A 17,621-nucleotide genomic window follows, 5' to 3' on the forward strand; every position below is an offset into this window, starting at 1 on the left:
AAGGGGAAGTTCTCCTTTCTCCAGATTTTTTTCTGTCTCCTCTGGGGGCTGAGATGCCTGAGGGTCAGCCTTAGCAGTAAAGATTGAAGCAAAGAAGGCATTCAGTAACTCTGCATCACCAGGGTCCCTACCTCGTTCAGCAGTGGGCTCACTGTATCCCCAGTCTTCCTTTTACTGCTGATGTATTTAAAGAAGCCCTTCTTGTTATCTTTGACATGCATTGCCAGATTTAGTTCCAAGTGGGCCTTGGCCTTCCTCGTCGCATCTCTGCACACCCTGACAACATTCCTATATTCCTCCCAAGTGGCCAGTCCTTTTTTCCACATATTTTGAACCGCCTTCTTTTATTTGATTTTCTCTAGAAGCTCTTTGGTCATCCATGCTGGTCTCCTGGCTCTTCTGCCTGACTTCTTCCTCCTAGGGATGCAATGATCTTGAGCTCAGAGGAAGTGGTCCTTGAATATTAACCAGCTCTCTTGGACCTCACTGCCTTCCAGAGCCCTAGCCCATGGGATTCCTCCAAGCAGGTCTTTGAAGAGGCCAAAGTTGGCCCTCTTGAAGTCCAGGGCTGTAATCCGACTCACAGTCCTGCTTCTACCTTGCAGGATCCTGAACTCGACCTTCTCATGGTCACTGCAGCCAAGGCTACCCCCAACTCTCACATCCTCAACCAGCCCTTCCTTGTTTGTTAGGATAAGGTTGAGCAGCACATCTTGCCTCGTTGGCTCCTCCACGACCTGTGTCAAAAAGTTATCCTCAGTGCTCTGCAGGAACTTTCTGGATCGTGCATGGCTCGCTGTGTTGCTTTTCCAGCAAATGTCAGGTTGGTTTAAGTCCCCCATGAGGACCAGGGCCTGTGATTGTGAGGCTACCTCCAGCTGTCTGTAAAAGGCTTAATCAACTTCCTCTTCTTGATCAGGTGGCTGTAGGAAACACCCACAACAGTGTTGCCCATATTTGCCTGCCCCATAATTTTTACCCACAGGTTCTCAACTTGTTCTTCCTCCACTCCTAGGCAGAGCTTGATACATTCCAGTTGCTCCCTCACATAAAGAGCAACTCCCCCACCTTGCCTTTCTGGCCTGTGTTTTTATTAAGAAGTATGTAGCCATCTGTGACCACATTCCAGTCATATGAGGTAACCCACCATGTGTCTGTAATTGCAATGAGATTGTGGCCCTGCACACAGACCTCTCGTTCCTCCTGTTTATTCCCCATGCTGCCTGTGTTGGTGTACAGGCATTTCAGAAAGCTGCTTGAGCATACCGTTTTCCCTGGAGGGGTGCATGAGGACCCACTACAGCCATGCAAACCCTTGAGGTGGTTGGTCTCTTGGTTGCCATTGCATGAGGTAGCTAAGGCACCTTTGTCACTGCTCTGGTTTGTCTTATTCCCCTACTGTATGTGATGGCATTAGCATTGCCACTTTGTGCCCCACCCCCCAAGTCCCTTGTTTTAAAGCCTTCCTCACCAAGTTGGCCAGCCTGCTGCCAAAGATTCCCTTGCCCCTTCCAGACAGGTGGATTCCATCCCTCCCTAGCAGGCTATGATTGCTGAAGAATGTCACATTGTCATAAAAGCCAAACCCCTCATGTCGGCACCAGCCACGTGGCCAAGAGTTAATTTGTATTATTATTTCTGGCTGCCCTTTTTTTCCAATGGGTAATATGGAGGAGAAGAGAACTTGCACACCAATATTTTTCACTTGCTTCCCCAGGGCTTTATAGTCTTCTTTAGTTCTACCCAGGCTCTGGCTTGCAGCATCTTTTGTGCCCACATGGAAGAGTAGCAGCGGATAGTAATCTGTGCTCGTGACAAGTTGTGGCACCCTCTCAGTGATGTCTCAGATCTTATCTCCCAGAAGGGAGTAAACCCCTCGTGACCCCTTGTCAGGTTGGCAGATGGGCACCTCAGTGCCTTTTAACAGAGGGTCACCCACTAGGAGCACTCATCTCTTCTTTTTGTGGTATCTACTCTGTGCTGCTGGTACAGTTGCACATTGCAGACCTTGCTTGTGAGTGTCTGCAGCCACTAATGCTTCATATCTGTTGGTGGTAGTGATACTGGAGCGTGGGGGCTGAAGCAGAATCCTGCTTTTGCGGCTCACCAGGGTCCAAGGTGCCTCCTTCTCAGTGGTGTCTGCTACAGGAATGTGGTTCTGAAACCACCTATCTGTCTCCTCCTCAGCTCCACTAATACTGTGCAGCCTTTTAACTGTCTCCTGCAACTCAGCCAACTGGCGCAACAGATCATCAACCTGTGCACACCTTGTGCAGGTATTTACCTTCACACCAGGAGAAGGGTTGGGGCACTTGTTGCAACCTACTGCCTGTACTGAAGCCTCCTTCCTTACCAGTTGTGTCTGGGTGGATGCATCGGACATCGCTGGGGCTTTCTCCATGGGAACACTGGTTTTAGCTCGGAGGTGAGTGCCCACCATTTTGGCAAAGACCTAGAGAACTTCCCTGGGCTGTGGGCCTACAAGTGGGATGCAACACCCTCCCTGTTCATCCTGCCTGTGTGAACTGCAGCACAAACTGCCATGCAAACTGCCTCGCTACTGGCTGCTCGCACTCTTTAAGGGCTGTTTAAATCTCCCGCGGTTGCTCGTGGCAATGCCCAGGTTGCATCAGCCCGGCTTCCGAGAGCTTCTGGGACCTGGCAGGCCTCTCTGCTATTCCTCGGGCTTCCCTGGCTCTGGGAACCCCCTTTTCGGCCCCCACCTAGCGCCCAGCCGCGAAACCTACCATTGCCGCTGTTGTGTTTGTCGCTGACTGTGACTCTGTAGGGGAAGGAGTTTCCCCAGTGATTTTTATGACCTTGCTAAACTCAGGTAGGTGGTAACTGAGCAGTAACTACTTCTTCAGAAGAAACAGAATAAAAAGATTGAAAGTATTGACTTACCCCAAAGGCAGTAAGCAGCACTTTGGCCTTTGACCTTTAAGCATCCTAGGGTAGTCAATAACCTGGCTGTTAGATGCTGTGCTTGCCACTGATCTTGATTTGGGAGTAGTTTAACCTTGAACCAAGATCCAAGTAACCATGGCAACAGGAAGTTGGCCTCTCCATCCAAGGAGTGGGAATCCATAAATCAAAGTCCCTAATGCAAACACTATGTGCAGGTAGAGATTTGAGAGGATAAGTGGCTTGTGAGGGATTACCTTTGAAAAACTGAATTACTGTTCTTTGATATGTTGAAGGACAGCTTCACAGAGACTTTTTTTTATCAATAGAGGTCAACAGGTTACAGCTGCATGTTTTCATATGGCTCTTTATATAGGCCCTTCAGTTTAATTAAAATCAGATGTTGAATTTATGAGTTTGTTAGTGTTATTACATACCATATGCACATGCATATATGTGTATGTGTATTGATACATACACCCACATATGCACCTTTTTTTGCACACAAACTACATTCATGAATAAATAATGTTAAGGCTCAAGCTCAAGCACTATGGCGTGGTGAAACCTCAGTTTTGCATATGCATAGTTCCATAGTGCTGTGATCCCATAGGCATAATTACCTGGTCAAATATCCCAGTTATTCTATGGGACACTTTTATTCAATGTATAGCACTCGCCTAATGAACAGCTATTTGGTAGTTGGATTTTCCTCTCGCTATTCAGTGTGTGACATCGTTTTTCATTTATTCCACATTTCTAAGCCTTGGTATGAATAGATGAATGTTTCATGAATGTTGATAATTTTATTTTCACAGCACTGCTCTTAAGATGAGGGTTATATTTTTGTTCTTATTTGCAATAGAGAAGCTGAGCAGAGAGAGACTGAAGTTGAAAGGATACAATTTGAGATGCTTAATACTTGATTTGAAGCTCTGGAAGGATGTGTGGTCTAATAGGCAGAAACTCCTCTGCATACCTCCACCAAGCCATGACCTGTAATTCTGTCTCACTCCTGACTATTTCTGCACTCAGACCTGTTCTCTGTTAAGTCCCAGGCTGATATCAGATCACAGGTCCATCAGGACTCCTATCTCCAACTGGCCCACTCTGTAGCTCATTCCTTCAGACTCCTCTCACCAGTGCAGTTTTTCTGTGCCTGAGTCTTCTGGAGATGTCTTCCACAATTTCTGAGACAACCCATAGGTCTCATGATATTTCACATTTCATGTGCAAGGGACAAAGGTAGGGACTGTTCATAGCAGCTCCAAGCTTCAAATACAAGGAAATGTTGGTTGGTATCTGGAGAGGCTGAGTGCAGCCAACAACATAGAAGTTTGTGCAGCAGTTTCTGCCTCTGCTTTGAGATCTTCTTGATCTTCTGGAAGAGGTATCAGGGTACTTGTGGGAACGCTGTGAGGAACTACCAGGTGCTATCCATGTGCAGCCAGGGATAGCAGTGGGGGCTCACTGCTGCAGGGGACAAAGGCCCCCATCTGCTGACCTGACCTGCTGTCCAGGGAGGTTTGCTGATGGCCTGGGGCTTGGATCAGGGAAATTGTGGAGACATACCAAACCAAATCTAAGTGGCAAATCGAATCAAGCAAAGGTGGCAGGAGACTTGCATGAATGGCCAAGAAGCTCCTGAGTAATGTCAGACATAAAAAGGAAGCAAAAAAAAGAGGTGGAAGCAGGAACAGGTGACCTGGAGAACTATAGAGACAATGTCTAAGCATGCAGGGATGGGCTTAGGAAGCCAAAGCTTATCTGGAGTTGAATCTAGCAAGGGCAGAAGGGCAACAAGAAATGTTTCTGCAGGTACATAAACATCAAAAAGAAGACTAGGGAAAATGTGGGCCCACTGCTAAATGGAGCAGAGACCCTGGTGGCAAAAGACCGGCAAAAGACTGAGGTACTCACTGTCTTCTTTGCCTTGATCTTTACCAGTGAGACTGGCCTTCAGGAATCCCAGGCCCCTGAGACTGGTGAGGAAAAGAAACTTACTCTTGGTGGAGGACGATCTGGTTAGGGAACAGTTAAACAAACTGAACATACATAAGTCAATGGGACTTGACAGGATGCACCCAAAAGTGCTGAGCGAGCTGGCTGATGAGGTCACTCTTGGTTATTTTTGAAAGGTCATGGTGATTGGGAGAGGATCCTGAGGACTAGAAGAGAGCAAATGTCAGTCCAATAAGGACAAGAAGAAAGACCCAGGGAGCAATAGGTTGGCCAGCCTCATCTTAATCCCTGGGAAGGTAATGGAGCAAATAATCCTGTAAAGCATTGCCAAACATATGAGGGACAAGAAGATGATCAGGAGTAGTCAGCATAGATTTATGAAGGGAAAATCATGCCTGATCAACCTGATGTTGCTTATCTCGACTTCAGCAAGACTTTTAACACTCTCCTATAACCTCCTTGTAGACAAAATGATTAAATACAGACTAGATAAATGTACACTGAGATGGACTGGCTGAACTGCTGGGCTCAGAGGACTGTGATCAGTGGCATAAAGTCCAGCTAGAGACCAGTCACTAGTGGTACACCCAAGGTGTTGATACTGGGGCCAAAACTATTTAACATGTTAATTAATGACCTGGGTGATGGGGTAGAGCACACCTTCAGCAAGTTTGGAGAAGATACAAAACTGGGAGGAGTGTTTGATATGCCGGAGGGTCATGCTGTCGTCCAGAGGGACCTCAACAGGCTGTAGAAATGAGCTGACAGGGACTTCATGAAGTTCAACAAAGATGAATGCAAAGTCCTGCACCTGGGGAGGATTAACCCCATGCAACAGTACCTGTTGGGGGATGACCAGCTGGAAAGCAGCTTGGCAGAAAAAGCTCTGCAGATCCTGGTGGACACCAAGTTGACCATGATCCAGCAATGTCACCTTGCAACAAAGAAGGCTAACAGCTTCCTGGGCTGCATTACGAGAAATGCTGCCAGCAGATAGGGAGGTGATCTTTCCCATTTATTCATCATTGGTGAGGCCACACCTGGAGTACTGTGTCCAGTTTTGGGCACCTGTTGCGTTAATAGTAGGATTCTGAGAAGTGGCTGGGGAGAGACACTACCATTGAATCACAAGGTTCAGACAGGACCCCCTTGCTTTTTAAAGTCCTTCTCTGAGAGTAGTTTAGGTGTGGCTAAGTCCAGTCTTAGTCTCAGACTTGGTCAACGGTTTATTTTCTAAGGGTTGTAGAAGTAACCACCCATCAGAGTATTTGTTGTTAGTAACTAATTTGGCAGATGCCCAGGCCGGTCACATTCAATGAGGACAATCACGGCTAGCTTAATGAATAGTACAATTCATTAAAGCAACAGATACACAGGTTCTTTGGATTACCAATGATAAAATTGCTGGTTACAAGACATACATAAATACTAAGAAAATGAGTAACACTGCTAGGCTACAAGTGCATTAAGCAAATATGAAGCGACTCTAATGCATTGGAGATTTAAAGCGAAGCTATACAGGTTTCTAAGTTTTCCCGGGGAAACACTTGGTATAACCAAGTGCTCAAATCTTACCCAAAGGTGCCCCAATGGGAGGAAGAGAGGCTCAGCCCATTGACTGGTCCCAGAAGTCAGAGTGGTACACGATGGTATCTTCCCTAACACCCTTTTTCTCTTAGCCTATTTTATACTATTTTTTACCTTTCAGGTGGAGCTTGAGTGACTCTAGTCATACATACCTTTATTATGATTGGTGTAAAATTTCCTCACTTTGCTTTTAAAGGTGTAGACTAGAAAAATTCAAAGCGCATGCCCAGTGAGGGGTGGTTGCACCTTAGAGGTGGGTAGCTTTTGGGATGGAGGTGTGTTTTGGTATTATGATGATATTATAATGAGCAAAGTTCACAAAAAGGACAACATTTTGTCAAAAGCATGACAGACTGTTGGCTCAGGGTAGCAAATGTGCAGTGTACCAGCTCCATGGTACCTCGAGCTCCCATTTATCACAGAGCCTGGCAATGGTGTCTCCATACCGCTCCACCCTCTGGACAACTCCTCTTAGAGTCAGTACACCAAGTTCTCCTGGCATTGCCGACATCTAAAGTTAAGAGCCTAGGGAACTTCCATGGAATGGATTTCTCACCTGTCAGCTGCACTCTACCCTGAAAGCTTCTTCCATGCTGTACCTTTTCTAAAAACTTAAGTTTAATTTCTAAGTCACTTCCAGCAATTATTCCACAGCACCTCAGTACAATAGAGACATGGAACTATGGGAGAGAGTCCAATGAAAGGCCACAAAGATGACTGAGGGTCTGGAGCATCTCTCCTATGAAGAAAGGCTGAGACATATGGGACTGTTCAGCCTGGAGAAGAGAACGCTTGGATCTTATCCATGTGTGCAAATGTCTGATGGGGAAGAGTAAAGAGGATGGAGCTAGACTCTTCTCAGTGGTTCCCAGTGACAGGACAAGAGGCAGTGGGCACAAAATTAAATACAGAAGGTTATGTCTGAACATCACAAACCACATTTTTACTGTGAGGATGACTGAGCACTTGAACAGGTCACCCAGAGAGGTTGTGGAGTCTCCCTCATTGAAGCTATTCAGAACCTGACCAGACGTAGCCCAGGGCAACCTGCTCTAACTGACCCTGCTTGAGCAGGGTGGGGTGGACTAAGTGATCTCAAGAGGACTGTCGTGGTTTAGCCCCAGTGAGCAACTAAGCACCACACAGCTGCTTGCTCACTCCCCCAACCCCAGTGGGATGGGGGAGAGAATTGGAAGGGCAAAAGTAAGAAAACTAATGGGTTGAGATAAGAAGAGCTTAATATTTTAATAATGATAATAATAATAATATTGTAATGAAAAGGAAAACAACGAGAGAGAGGGAGGTGAAACCCAGGGAAAATAAACAAGTGATGCAACGGCTCACCACCCGCCAGCCGACGCCACCAGTCCCCGAGCTGCAATCACTGCTCCCCCTGGCCAACTCCCCCCAGTTAATATACTGGGCATGATGTCATATGATATGGAATATCCCTTTGGCCAGTTTGAATCCGCTCTCTTAGCTGTGCCCCCTCCCCTCCCAGCTTCTTGTGCACCTGGCAGAGCACAGGAAGCTGGAAAAGTCCTTGACTAGTATAAGCACTACTTAGCAACAACTAAAACATCAGTGTGTTATCAACATTATTCTCATACTAAATCCAAAATGCAGCACTATATCAACTACTAGAAAGTTAGTTAACTCTATCCCAGCCGAAACCAGGACAAGGAGCCTTCCAGTCTCAGCTGCTCTGTGAGTTTTGAATCTTCATGTAATTTAATTGCCAAAATCTGATGCATTTTATCTGAGGCCCATGTGCAGGTTAAGATTTGAAAAGAGAAGGAATTTATGAAGGTTTACTTTTGAAAAATGAATGACACAGATATTTTGAAGCCCAGCATCACAGAGACTGGGAGAGGTTTCCATCAGTTGGCAAACACACAACACAAATTCCTCACCCTAGCAGACTTTTCCTCCAGTCTCATGAGAGTGGGGCTACTGGATTTTTACAAAGCAGAAACTGCTTGGAGTTTTCTAAAATGGGCAAAAAAACTCCCAGTCTTATTGTAAAAAGTGACTGAGGCGTTTCAGCTTTCTTTCTGCTTGGAAAATTCATCTACTTATACATATATATGTAATATGTATACACACATGAGCTCACAGAAAAATTACATATAAATGGGTGGATACACATTCCGGTGTATTAGGCAGATATATAATATGTAACATTTCAATCCCAGCAGTTTAAATTTTACGCATTTACAAGCAAACAAAATGGGTTCAAATCACAAGAGAGTTTGAGAAATATTGTTAAGGGAGGAATCTACCAGCCCTGAGTGCATAATTTTTATTTTTCTGGAATATTTGACCTCTTTGGTATATTTCTACTACTCATTTCTTCTGCACTGTAATCCTTAGCTATAAAAATGTATGACAATTTGCTCTTTTTTTAAATTCCCACTTCTTTAATGAGTTGTAAGGTAAATTTTCATTAGGAAAGGGATTCCTAAAAAATAAGTATGTGTTATGTACTTTAGACAGGGAATTGCATACTGAAGCTGTTCCTGATGCCTGCTCCTTACTCAGACGAAACACCCGCTGAGTCAAGTCATTATAGGAGTGTGTGAATGTGGAGAATACACTACCCAGAGTATAATGAATAGACAATCCCATTAAATACAGATATGAAGCATGTCTGACTTTATACATACATCAGAGTGTGGTTTTGCTTGGAGAATAAAAAGTAGTAATGTGGAATTATGATGTTGGTTTACCATTGTTTATAGAGATCGGTGATGGTAAATGCTGAAGCAAAATTATATATATATAAAAAAATCATGCTCCTTGCTAGTATCAAGACCATATTACAGGCACATACACAGGAAAATATGGAAATATATTGGGGTAGCAAGGACAGCAACTGACTAATCTTTTCCAGATATTCCCCAGATGGGTTGCTTTATCAATATTCATCCAAATTTTGTTTCCTTCCCCAGGAATTGCAGGTCCTCACTTAAAAGCAGACCAGACTTCACATCATAGTAAAATTGAAATTTCTGCCTGTAACATGATGACCAGAAGGAAACCAGCAGCTGTTGACAGCACTTCAATGCCAACTCCAGTATTATCTCTCCTACCTTCTTCATCAACAACATCTGAAGCAGGTAATGTTTCCCTCTATCCTTTCTCTTTCTTCCCCATCTTCTTCCTCCTGGCACTGCACTGAAAAATATGTGCTTGTGCTGCTCTTCCTGATTGGAGAAGTAGCTGCAAATGTGCATATCTAATGTGATAATCAGGCTGTAATTCTTCTGACGCTTTCTTATCATGATCATATCTTGGCATATCAAATCTATTTTATTTACATACCACCACTTGTGCAATAATGAGGACACAAGTAGCAGCAGCCCATATGGTCTAGCAGGAGATTCTGAAGCAAGATTCTTGGGTTCCTTTCTCGTCCCTGTTGTTTGTTTATTTGAATGTTCCTGTAGCATGAACATGCCGAATACACATGCTAAGGAGCAGCTGAGATTTCTTTCTGCATACTTCAGTGATTTTAGTATAACATTCTGTCTTCAAATGTGAAATTGTCTGGGGCAATGAACAGTGATTTAAAATATATCAGAATAAATAAGTCAGAATAACATGTTTTTCAATCAATTTATATTTTGTGCTTCTATTTTGAATCAGGTGATAGCTTTATACAGTCAGAAATTGAGCCAAGTCATTCAGGCATCATCATGCTTTTTCTTGGGCATGGATAGAGAAGCTAATCATGCATTGTGTCTTAATTTCCAGTGAAAGAGGAACAGTACATTACCCTACATGCACTTGATCACCTCATCCAGATCATTGATAAAGATATTAAACAAGACTGGCCCCAAAACTGGGGAACACCACTTGTCACTGGCTGCCAACTGGATTTAGCTCCATTCACCACATATCTCTGGGCTCGGCCATCCAGCCAGATTTTTACCCAGTGAAGAGTATGCCCATCCAAGCCATGAGCTGCCAGTTTCTCCAGGAGAATGCTGTGGGAAATGGTATCAAAGGCTTTACTAAAGTCCAGGTAGACAACATCCACAGCCTTTCCCTCATCCACTATGTGGGTCACCTTGTCATAGAAGGAATCAGGTTAGTCAAGCAGGACCTGCCTTTCATAAACCCATGCTGACTGGACCTGATCCCCTGATTGTCCTGTACGTGCCGTGTGATGGCACTCAAGATGATCTGCTCCATAACCTTCCCTAGCACCAAAGTCAGGCTGACAGGCCTGTATTCACCCAGATCCTCCTTCTGGCCCTTCCTGTAGATGGGCATCACATTTGCAAACTTCCAGTCAACTGGGACATCCCCTGTTAGCCAGGACTGCTGATAAATGATTGAAAGTGGCTTGGTGAGCACTTCTGCTAGCTCCCTCAGTACTCTTGGGTGGATTCCATCCGGCCCGATAGACTTGTATGTGTCTAGGTGGTGTAGCAGGTTGCTAACCATTTCCCCTTGGTTATGGGGGTTTCAGTGCACTCCTTTTGATTTTCCTCCATTTCCTGAATAAATAGTGAAAACAAGGGATCCACTAAAATAATCAGGATTCTTTGTTTAGTTTTTAATACTTTCCTATATATAAATTAAGGACAGATTTTTAATGTAGTGGAGAATGAAAGCACACAAATATTTTATGATCAGTTTCAAGATGAAAGTGTATGCTTGACTGCATAGTGCATTTTTTCCTTTTTCAGAAGTCTAATTAAATTGTTGGTTTATCTGTAGTCCAGATGTTGAAATAATTTAGTTGAAAACTGAAAGCAACTGTGTTAATGGGAAAACAGGACAGTGCTGTGGGTTTCCTGTAATTAATAGGGAGCTCTTTGAAAATTCCTCCATTCAAACCAAGTTGACAAACTGAGCCCAGCTGTTGAGCAGTCTTCTCTGTGCCATGTTCTTGCAAGTGGCCTCAGGCAGCTCCAAAGATATGGAGAATAACAGGTGGTAAGAAGGATCTTTAGTGCTGCAGACATAATGAAGCCATCCAGAATAAAGTTAGGGGAATGATGAAGAACTTCCAAGGGGTCTGACCTACCTGGGCTCATCTCCTCATTCAACACTGCTGTCCTGGAGTGGGTCCTCCAGCCTGCTTTAAGCTGCCCTTGGAAATGTATATTTTCTGTAGGGATTTCTCTCTTTGCCTCAGAAGCTATTTCCAGCATCATATCAATTTCCCGTGACTTCCCAGCATAGCCTGTGGCTGTTTCAATTTGTGAGATGGAGCCTCACTGTATCTGTGCACCCTAGGGAGGGGAGAAACACCGGGTCTCCATGTGCCTTATTTTAAATGCTGTTTTTTAAGAGTAACACTGGTTCTTGCTTGTTTGGGCAGCTAGGTGAGATTGTTTGGAGAGTGGGAAAAGGATGGAGGAGAAGTACTAAAGCCTGTGTTGAATCAAATATTTCTAGCCTTTGGGCTGGATTGTGCCAAATAGCTTCAGGTCTTCATGGAGGCAGTGAGTGGCCCTGCAGCCTGGGGAGTTGTAAGGATATAAGTGTGCCCAGGCAGCAAAGTGTCCCCCGCCTTGCGTCCCCAGCACCTGGAGGTTGCCATCATATTGTATCATCTCTGTGGGAGCATATTCTCTTTTTCATATGTCTGCATGCAGACATAGTGTTACTATTTCTCACGTCTTCTTCAAGCCCTTTTAGATTAATTCCACCAGATAGTGTAAGACTAAAGTCTTCCTCCCAAAGCAAGATTTCCACATGCAAACAGCAAAGTATGTGCAGGAAGAGAACAACAAAGCCTAAAAACACTGCAGACCAACTTGGGTCCAGGGTTGGGTAGGGTCTGTCTGGATAAAATTGAAAAGATTAGTACTTAGCTTTGGTTTTCAGCAGAGCATTATATCACATGGCAATATAGCAAAATATTTTATATCCAAGATTGCTCACCAAGAGCTTCCAGATGAGTTGATAACACCTAATGGCTCTCACTTCTATAGTGGCTTATTTTGGCAGATCTCCCTGATATTTTGTCATATGCATGCCTCATAAAATATTCCCCCTGAAGACTCTTTTCTGCATAGTCTGCATACTCCAAATGTAGAATCAGATGCCCCTGACTCTCAGTAGTTAAAATAATATTGGGTTTCCTAATATCTCCTTTAAAAAGCTTGAATTGAAAGCATATTACTCATTGTACATGCATTCTGACTATTGGTAAACTATGTAACAGTAAGACAACTCAAACACTTTCTAGAGCTTGCAAGTTCAGAGGCTTGCTAGGAAGAAAAGCAAACGCATTATTAGTAGCTTCTAACAAGCTTCCTGAGAAAGTCATAAACAGTCCAAAGCATTTATGAAAGAAAAATTAGTGCAGTAAGCCAGCATAGAACAGCATGGAAGTTTGTTGTTGTTTTTTTTTCTAAATGAGAAAATTAGTTTCAGTCCAAAAGGAAACAGACTGTCAACTTGGAAAGGTTTAGGAGGGCAAAAAGGTATATAAACAATGTGAAGGAAAACACTGAGAGTGGTGTTTGGCTTATAGGTTGTCGTGGTTCAGACTCAGGTGGCAAGTAAGCACCATGCACCAGCTTGCTCACTCCCCACACCCCTGTGGGATGGAGGAGAGACTCAGAAGAGCAAAAGCAAAAAAAAAAAAACCCAAACTTCTGGGTTGAGATAAGAACAGTTTCATAATTAAAATAATGATAATAATGATGATTATTATAGTATTAACAGTAATGATAATATAATAAAAAGGATAAGGGAAAAAGGATAAAACAAACGATACAACCGCTCACCACCCACTGACTGATGCTGCCTGTCCCCGAGCAGCAATTGCTGCTTCCCTCCCTTGGCCAGCTCCTCCCAGTTCACATACTGGGCATGAGGTCACATGATATGGAATATCCCTTTGGCCAGTTTGAATATCCTCTCTTAGCTGTGCTTCTTCCCCTCCCGACTTCCTGTGCACCTGGCAGAGCATGGGAAGCTAGACAAGTCCTTGACTAGTGTTGCTGTACGCTTCTACGGGAGAACTTATCTTGGGCCGCATATCTCTGGGACACAGGGCTCTACCCACCCTGGGGACAGTGATGCACAGACATCAATATGATGGATGCAAAATGTCCGTCTATTTAACTGCGTCACACACTTATATAGCTCTTGCGCTTCCTGTTCTTGCCACTCCTATGGGGAGGAGTCTATCTTTCAGTCACATCCCGTGATCTTCCAGTCGCCGATCCCTGTCTATTCCCCTACATCTCCCCCTCCCCATGCTACTAAAAGTTCTACAAAGCTACTTGCGTAAGCGGATACATATTGCGGTCAGGTCTATATTCATGTAACTCTTGCAGGCGCTCTCTGATTTGTCTTATAACACAGCATAACAATGGCAGCCCACAAGTAACCATGGTTACTACACACAACAAGATCCCCCCAATTATTACTATCCAATCCCAGTTCATATCTCTCTTTTGCTGCCCTTTCCTGGTGTCGCTCTCGTTGCAATATTGCTTGCGATCTTGTCAAGGAGCTCATTTCTTTTCCCAATGGTACGGCTAGCATGAGGATCTATGTCAGCAGACCCTGCAAAGAGACAACTCAGAAAGGGATTATTCATTGTACATCCTTGCACAGTTCTGCTTTCACACACTTTGCAGGCACCCACTCTATGCGCCCTTCGTTCTCAACCGCGGCGTAGCCCCTCCCCAGGCATCTCAGTTTCCATCCTCTCTCCCATTGCTCACTGCCTGGGAACCTTACTCGTACCTGCGGATAGCGCTCGCCTGCTTGAGCTTTGCCAAAGTGCTTCTCCACTGCTGTAACTTGCTCCTGCCCGCGTATAAAATGATTAAGCAAATATAATGCACGCATTAAAATAGTTTGCTGAGCTGCTATGGGTATAGCTCCCTTATACCACTCCCCCTCCCCAAGCTGTATTATCTTTGCTTTCAAGGTGCGATGAGCGCGTTCAACTATTGCCTGCCCCGTGCTATTGTAAGCAATGCCATGTTTTAATACAATATTCCAAGCTTTACACCATTCTTCGGTACTTCGAGCCCGAAAGCATGGTCCATTATCTGTTTTTATCTCGGTGGGCTTTCCAAGCCACGCCATTACCGTGGTCCAATGCGTAGTCAAGTGCGTTGCGGTCTGCTTCCGATGTTGAGTAGCCATGATGACTCCACTATATGTATCAATTGTAATTGCCAGGTGCCTTCCGGGGGCCAACTGTGGACATTCAGTAAAGTCAGTCTGCCAGATAGCATTTGCTTCCAGTCCTCGAGGGTTGACTCCTGCCTCCCACAATGGCGAGTGCTCACAGTAAGGACAGGTGGCTACTACTTCTCTTGCTGCTCTTATTGAGATGCCACACTCCTTTGCCAAGGCTTTAGCACCCAGGTGCAGGTGTTCATGCAGTTTCTTCGCCTCCGTCAATGTCCAGACTCCTGCGGCTGCTTCATCAGCCATGCGATTCCCCTCAATCAGTGGTCCAGGCCCCGTCTGATGACTGCGAATGTGAATTACTGTCACAGTTGCTCCTTGCTGCGATAAAGCAACCTCTAGCATCAAGGCAATTTCCGTGTGTGGTACACCCTCTCGTTTCATGGATGTGACTAATTTATACACATATAAAGAGTCCGTGCACACATTTATATGCCGATCTATATCCTTTCGCAGGGCCATCTCTAGCGCTTTTGCTTCTAGCCACTGCACACTTTTACCCTGCTCCTCATACGTCTGGTGCATCCAACTATTCTCTTCTTTCCACACTACCGCCGCTCTGTTCGTCTTCGAGGAAGCGTCTGTGAAATATGTTGGTCCTGGGTGAGGGGTATCCAAAACTCTACTATCCACACTTAAATTCACCACTTTGGCTGTCTCGGCCCACCTCTGTACCATGCCTGTGACGATTTTCCCTGGGTACGAGTATACCGCCAATTGAATATACTCTTCACTCTCTACCACCTTCCGCCATTTCTCCCCATTCCACAGCACTGTGAGCTTATCTGGCTCCTTCCCAAAGATTCCCTTGCTTTCCCATCACAGACGCCAAATCATTCCCCCGGCTACCTTGACTTTTGTGGAGAATGCATCCTTGGGAACCTTCTGATATGATGTCATGGTTTCAGCTGCGATAGAGTTAATTTTCTTCACTCTAGCTGGTATAGTGCTGTGCTTTGAAATTAGCATGGAAAAAAACCTGTTGAGATAACACACAGATGTTTAGGCTGTTGCTGGGCAGCGCTGATACTAGTCAAGGACATGTCTAGCTTCCCATGCTCTGCTGGGTGCACAAGAAGCCGGGAGGGGAGGGGGCACAGCTAAGAGAGTGGATTCAAACTGACCAAAGGGATATTCCATATCATGTAACGTCATGCCCAGTATGCTACCTGGGAGGGGCTGGCCGGGGGAGGGAGGGAGCAATCGCGGCTCGGGGACGGGCAGCGTCGGTCGGCGGGTGGTGAGCGGTTGTATCGTTCGTGTTTCTGCGTTTTTGTTCCCTGTTTTCCCTTTCCTCCCTTTTCCCTTTTATTATATTAACCTTACTGTCATTATTATCATAATCATTTATCATCATCATTCTATTGTAGTTATTAAACTGTGCTTATCTCAACCCACAAGTTCTTTTGCTCGTCCGATTCTCTTCCCCATCCCACAGGGGTGGGGGGGGGGGTGAGCGAGCGGCTGCGTGGTGTTCAGTTGCCAGCTGAGGCTGAACCACGACAGTCTATTTTTGGCGCCCAACGTGGGGCGAGAAGGGTTTGAGATAATAACAGTTGCTGGTCACAGCATTGATTAATCTGCTCGCAGTATTAGCTTGTCCAGTCTTTACCATGCTGATTGTAAAGTACATGTTAAAACTTGCTGTTGGTTCTGTCAGCTGGCTGTGCTCTGCAGTGATTAGAGATATTTTGCCTAGGAGACTTGTTATTAAAACACTGGCCTTGACTGTTATCAGTTATTTAGGTTTTGCATGGAAGCCGTTACTGTACTACAGCTACCACCTCATGGAGGCAATTAGCAATTATACCTCCTCCTCTGAGGAGTTTTTTATGGAGGAAATACAGAATGGCACCGTAGCTAATATCTTATGTAATGTCTCCTCCCTCCTTACAACAACTTTTCAGTATCTTGAACATCCTTGTGTAGTTAAGATACATCTGTTGATATTGCTTTGGCAAGTGGTATCAGATCTGTCTAAGGTTAGTAAGCAAGTTAAGAATATAATCCAGAGATCTGTCCCAAGGCTTGATAGCTATGCGTGGCAGGGTATGTGGGAAAGTATGGGCAAATGCCTAAGACGGTGGGCACCCCCCATGGTGTGGGACTTCACCCCTGAACAAGTGCAGAATCCTGAAAAATTAGTAGAACATTTGGAGGAAATATGTTGTCACCCTGGCAATTCCAGAGACATACAGATCACTGCCATGTGCTGGGGTCTGGCTTATGCCTATCGAGCCCTATTTAACACTATTCAGTACCCCCAAGGGAAAGAGAAAGGAACTACTCCGACCCCCGTGACAAGTACTGCGGCCACCCAAACCCTCACGACAGACACTGCAGCTACTCCAACCCCAGCGACAAGCACTGCGGCCACCCAAACCGCCGTGACAGAGACTGCAGTTACTCCAACCCCGGTGATGAGCACTGTGGCCACCCAACCTGCCGCGACAGAGACTGCAGCTACTCCAACCCCGGTGATGAGCACGGCGGCCACCCAACCCGTTGCGACAGATACTGCAGCTGCTCCAACCCCGGTGATGAGCACGGCGGCCACTCAAACCCCCACGACAGGCACTGCAGCTACTCAAACCCCAGTGCCAAGCGTTGCAGCTGAACCAGAGGACCAACCTGTGCCAGTATCAGTCGCCCCTATACGCAAGAAGAAATCATGGAAGAGAAAGTCAACTCGTTTAGAAAGAGATTACGATGAACCAGGGCCATCACGAGAAGAGGAGGAGGAGGAGGAACCATGTGTACAAGAAACGGAAACTACCCGATCTCTATCCTTGAGTGAGTTGCGGGATATACGGAAAGATTTCGGGCGTCATTCAGGTGAGCACGTTATCACCTGGCTGCTCCGATGCTGGGATAATGGGGCCAGTAGTTTGGAATTAGAGGGGAAGGAAGCCAAACAACTGGGATCCCTCTCTAGGGAAGGGGGCATTGATAAAGCAATTGGAAAAGGAACACAAGCCCTCAGCCTCCGG

At 45.3% G+C, this 17,621-nt stretch overlaps 1 protein-coding gene across 8 annotated transcripts in view; it reads left to right on the forward strand.

Moving 5' to 3' along the window:
- LOC104044423 (SET-binding protein-like) overlaps window positions 1-17,621 on the forward strand; it is a 399,734-nt gene that overhangs the window by 358,190 nt on the left and 23,923 nt on the right. For all 8 annotated transcript variants that reach the window (XM_064440016.1, XM_064440010.1, XM_064440012.1 and 5 more), the window contains one exon: window positions 9,405-9,572. In XM_064440016.1, the coding sequence (XP_064296086.1) occupies window positions 9,405-9,572 (168 nt within the window). The remainder of the gene's footprint in view (window positions 1-9,404; window positions 9,573-17,621) is intronic.

Source organism: Phalacrocorax carbo (assembly GCF_963921805.1).
Source record: "Phalacrocorax carbo chromosome W unlocalized genomic scaffold, bPhaCar2.1 SUPER_W_unloc_6, whole genome shotgun sequence".
NCBI lineage: Eukaryota > Metazoa > Chordata > Aves > Suliformes > Phalacrocoracidae > Phalacrocorax > Phalacrocorax carbo.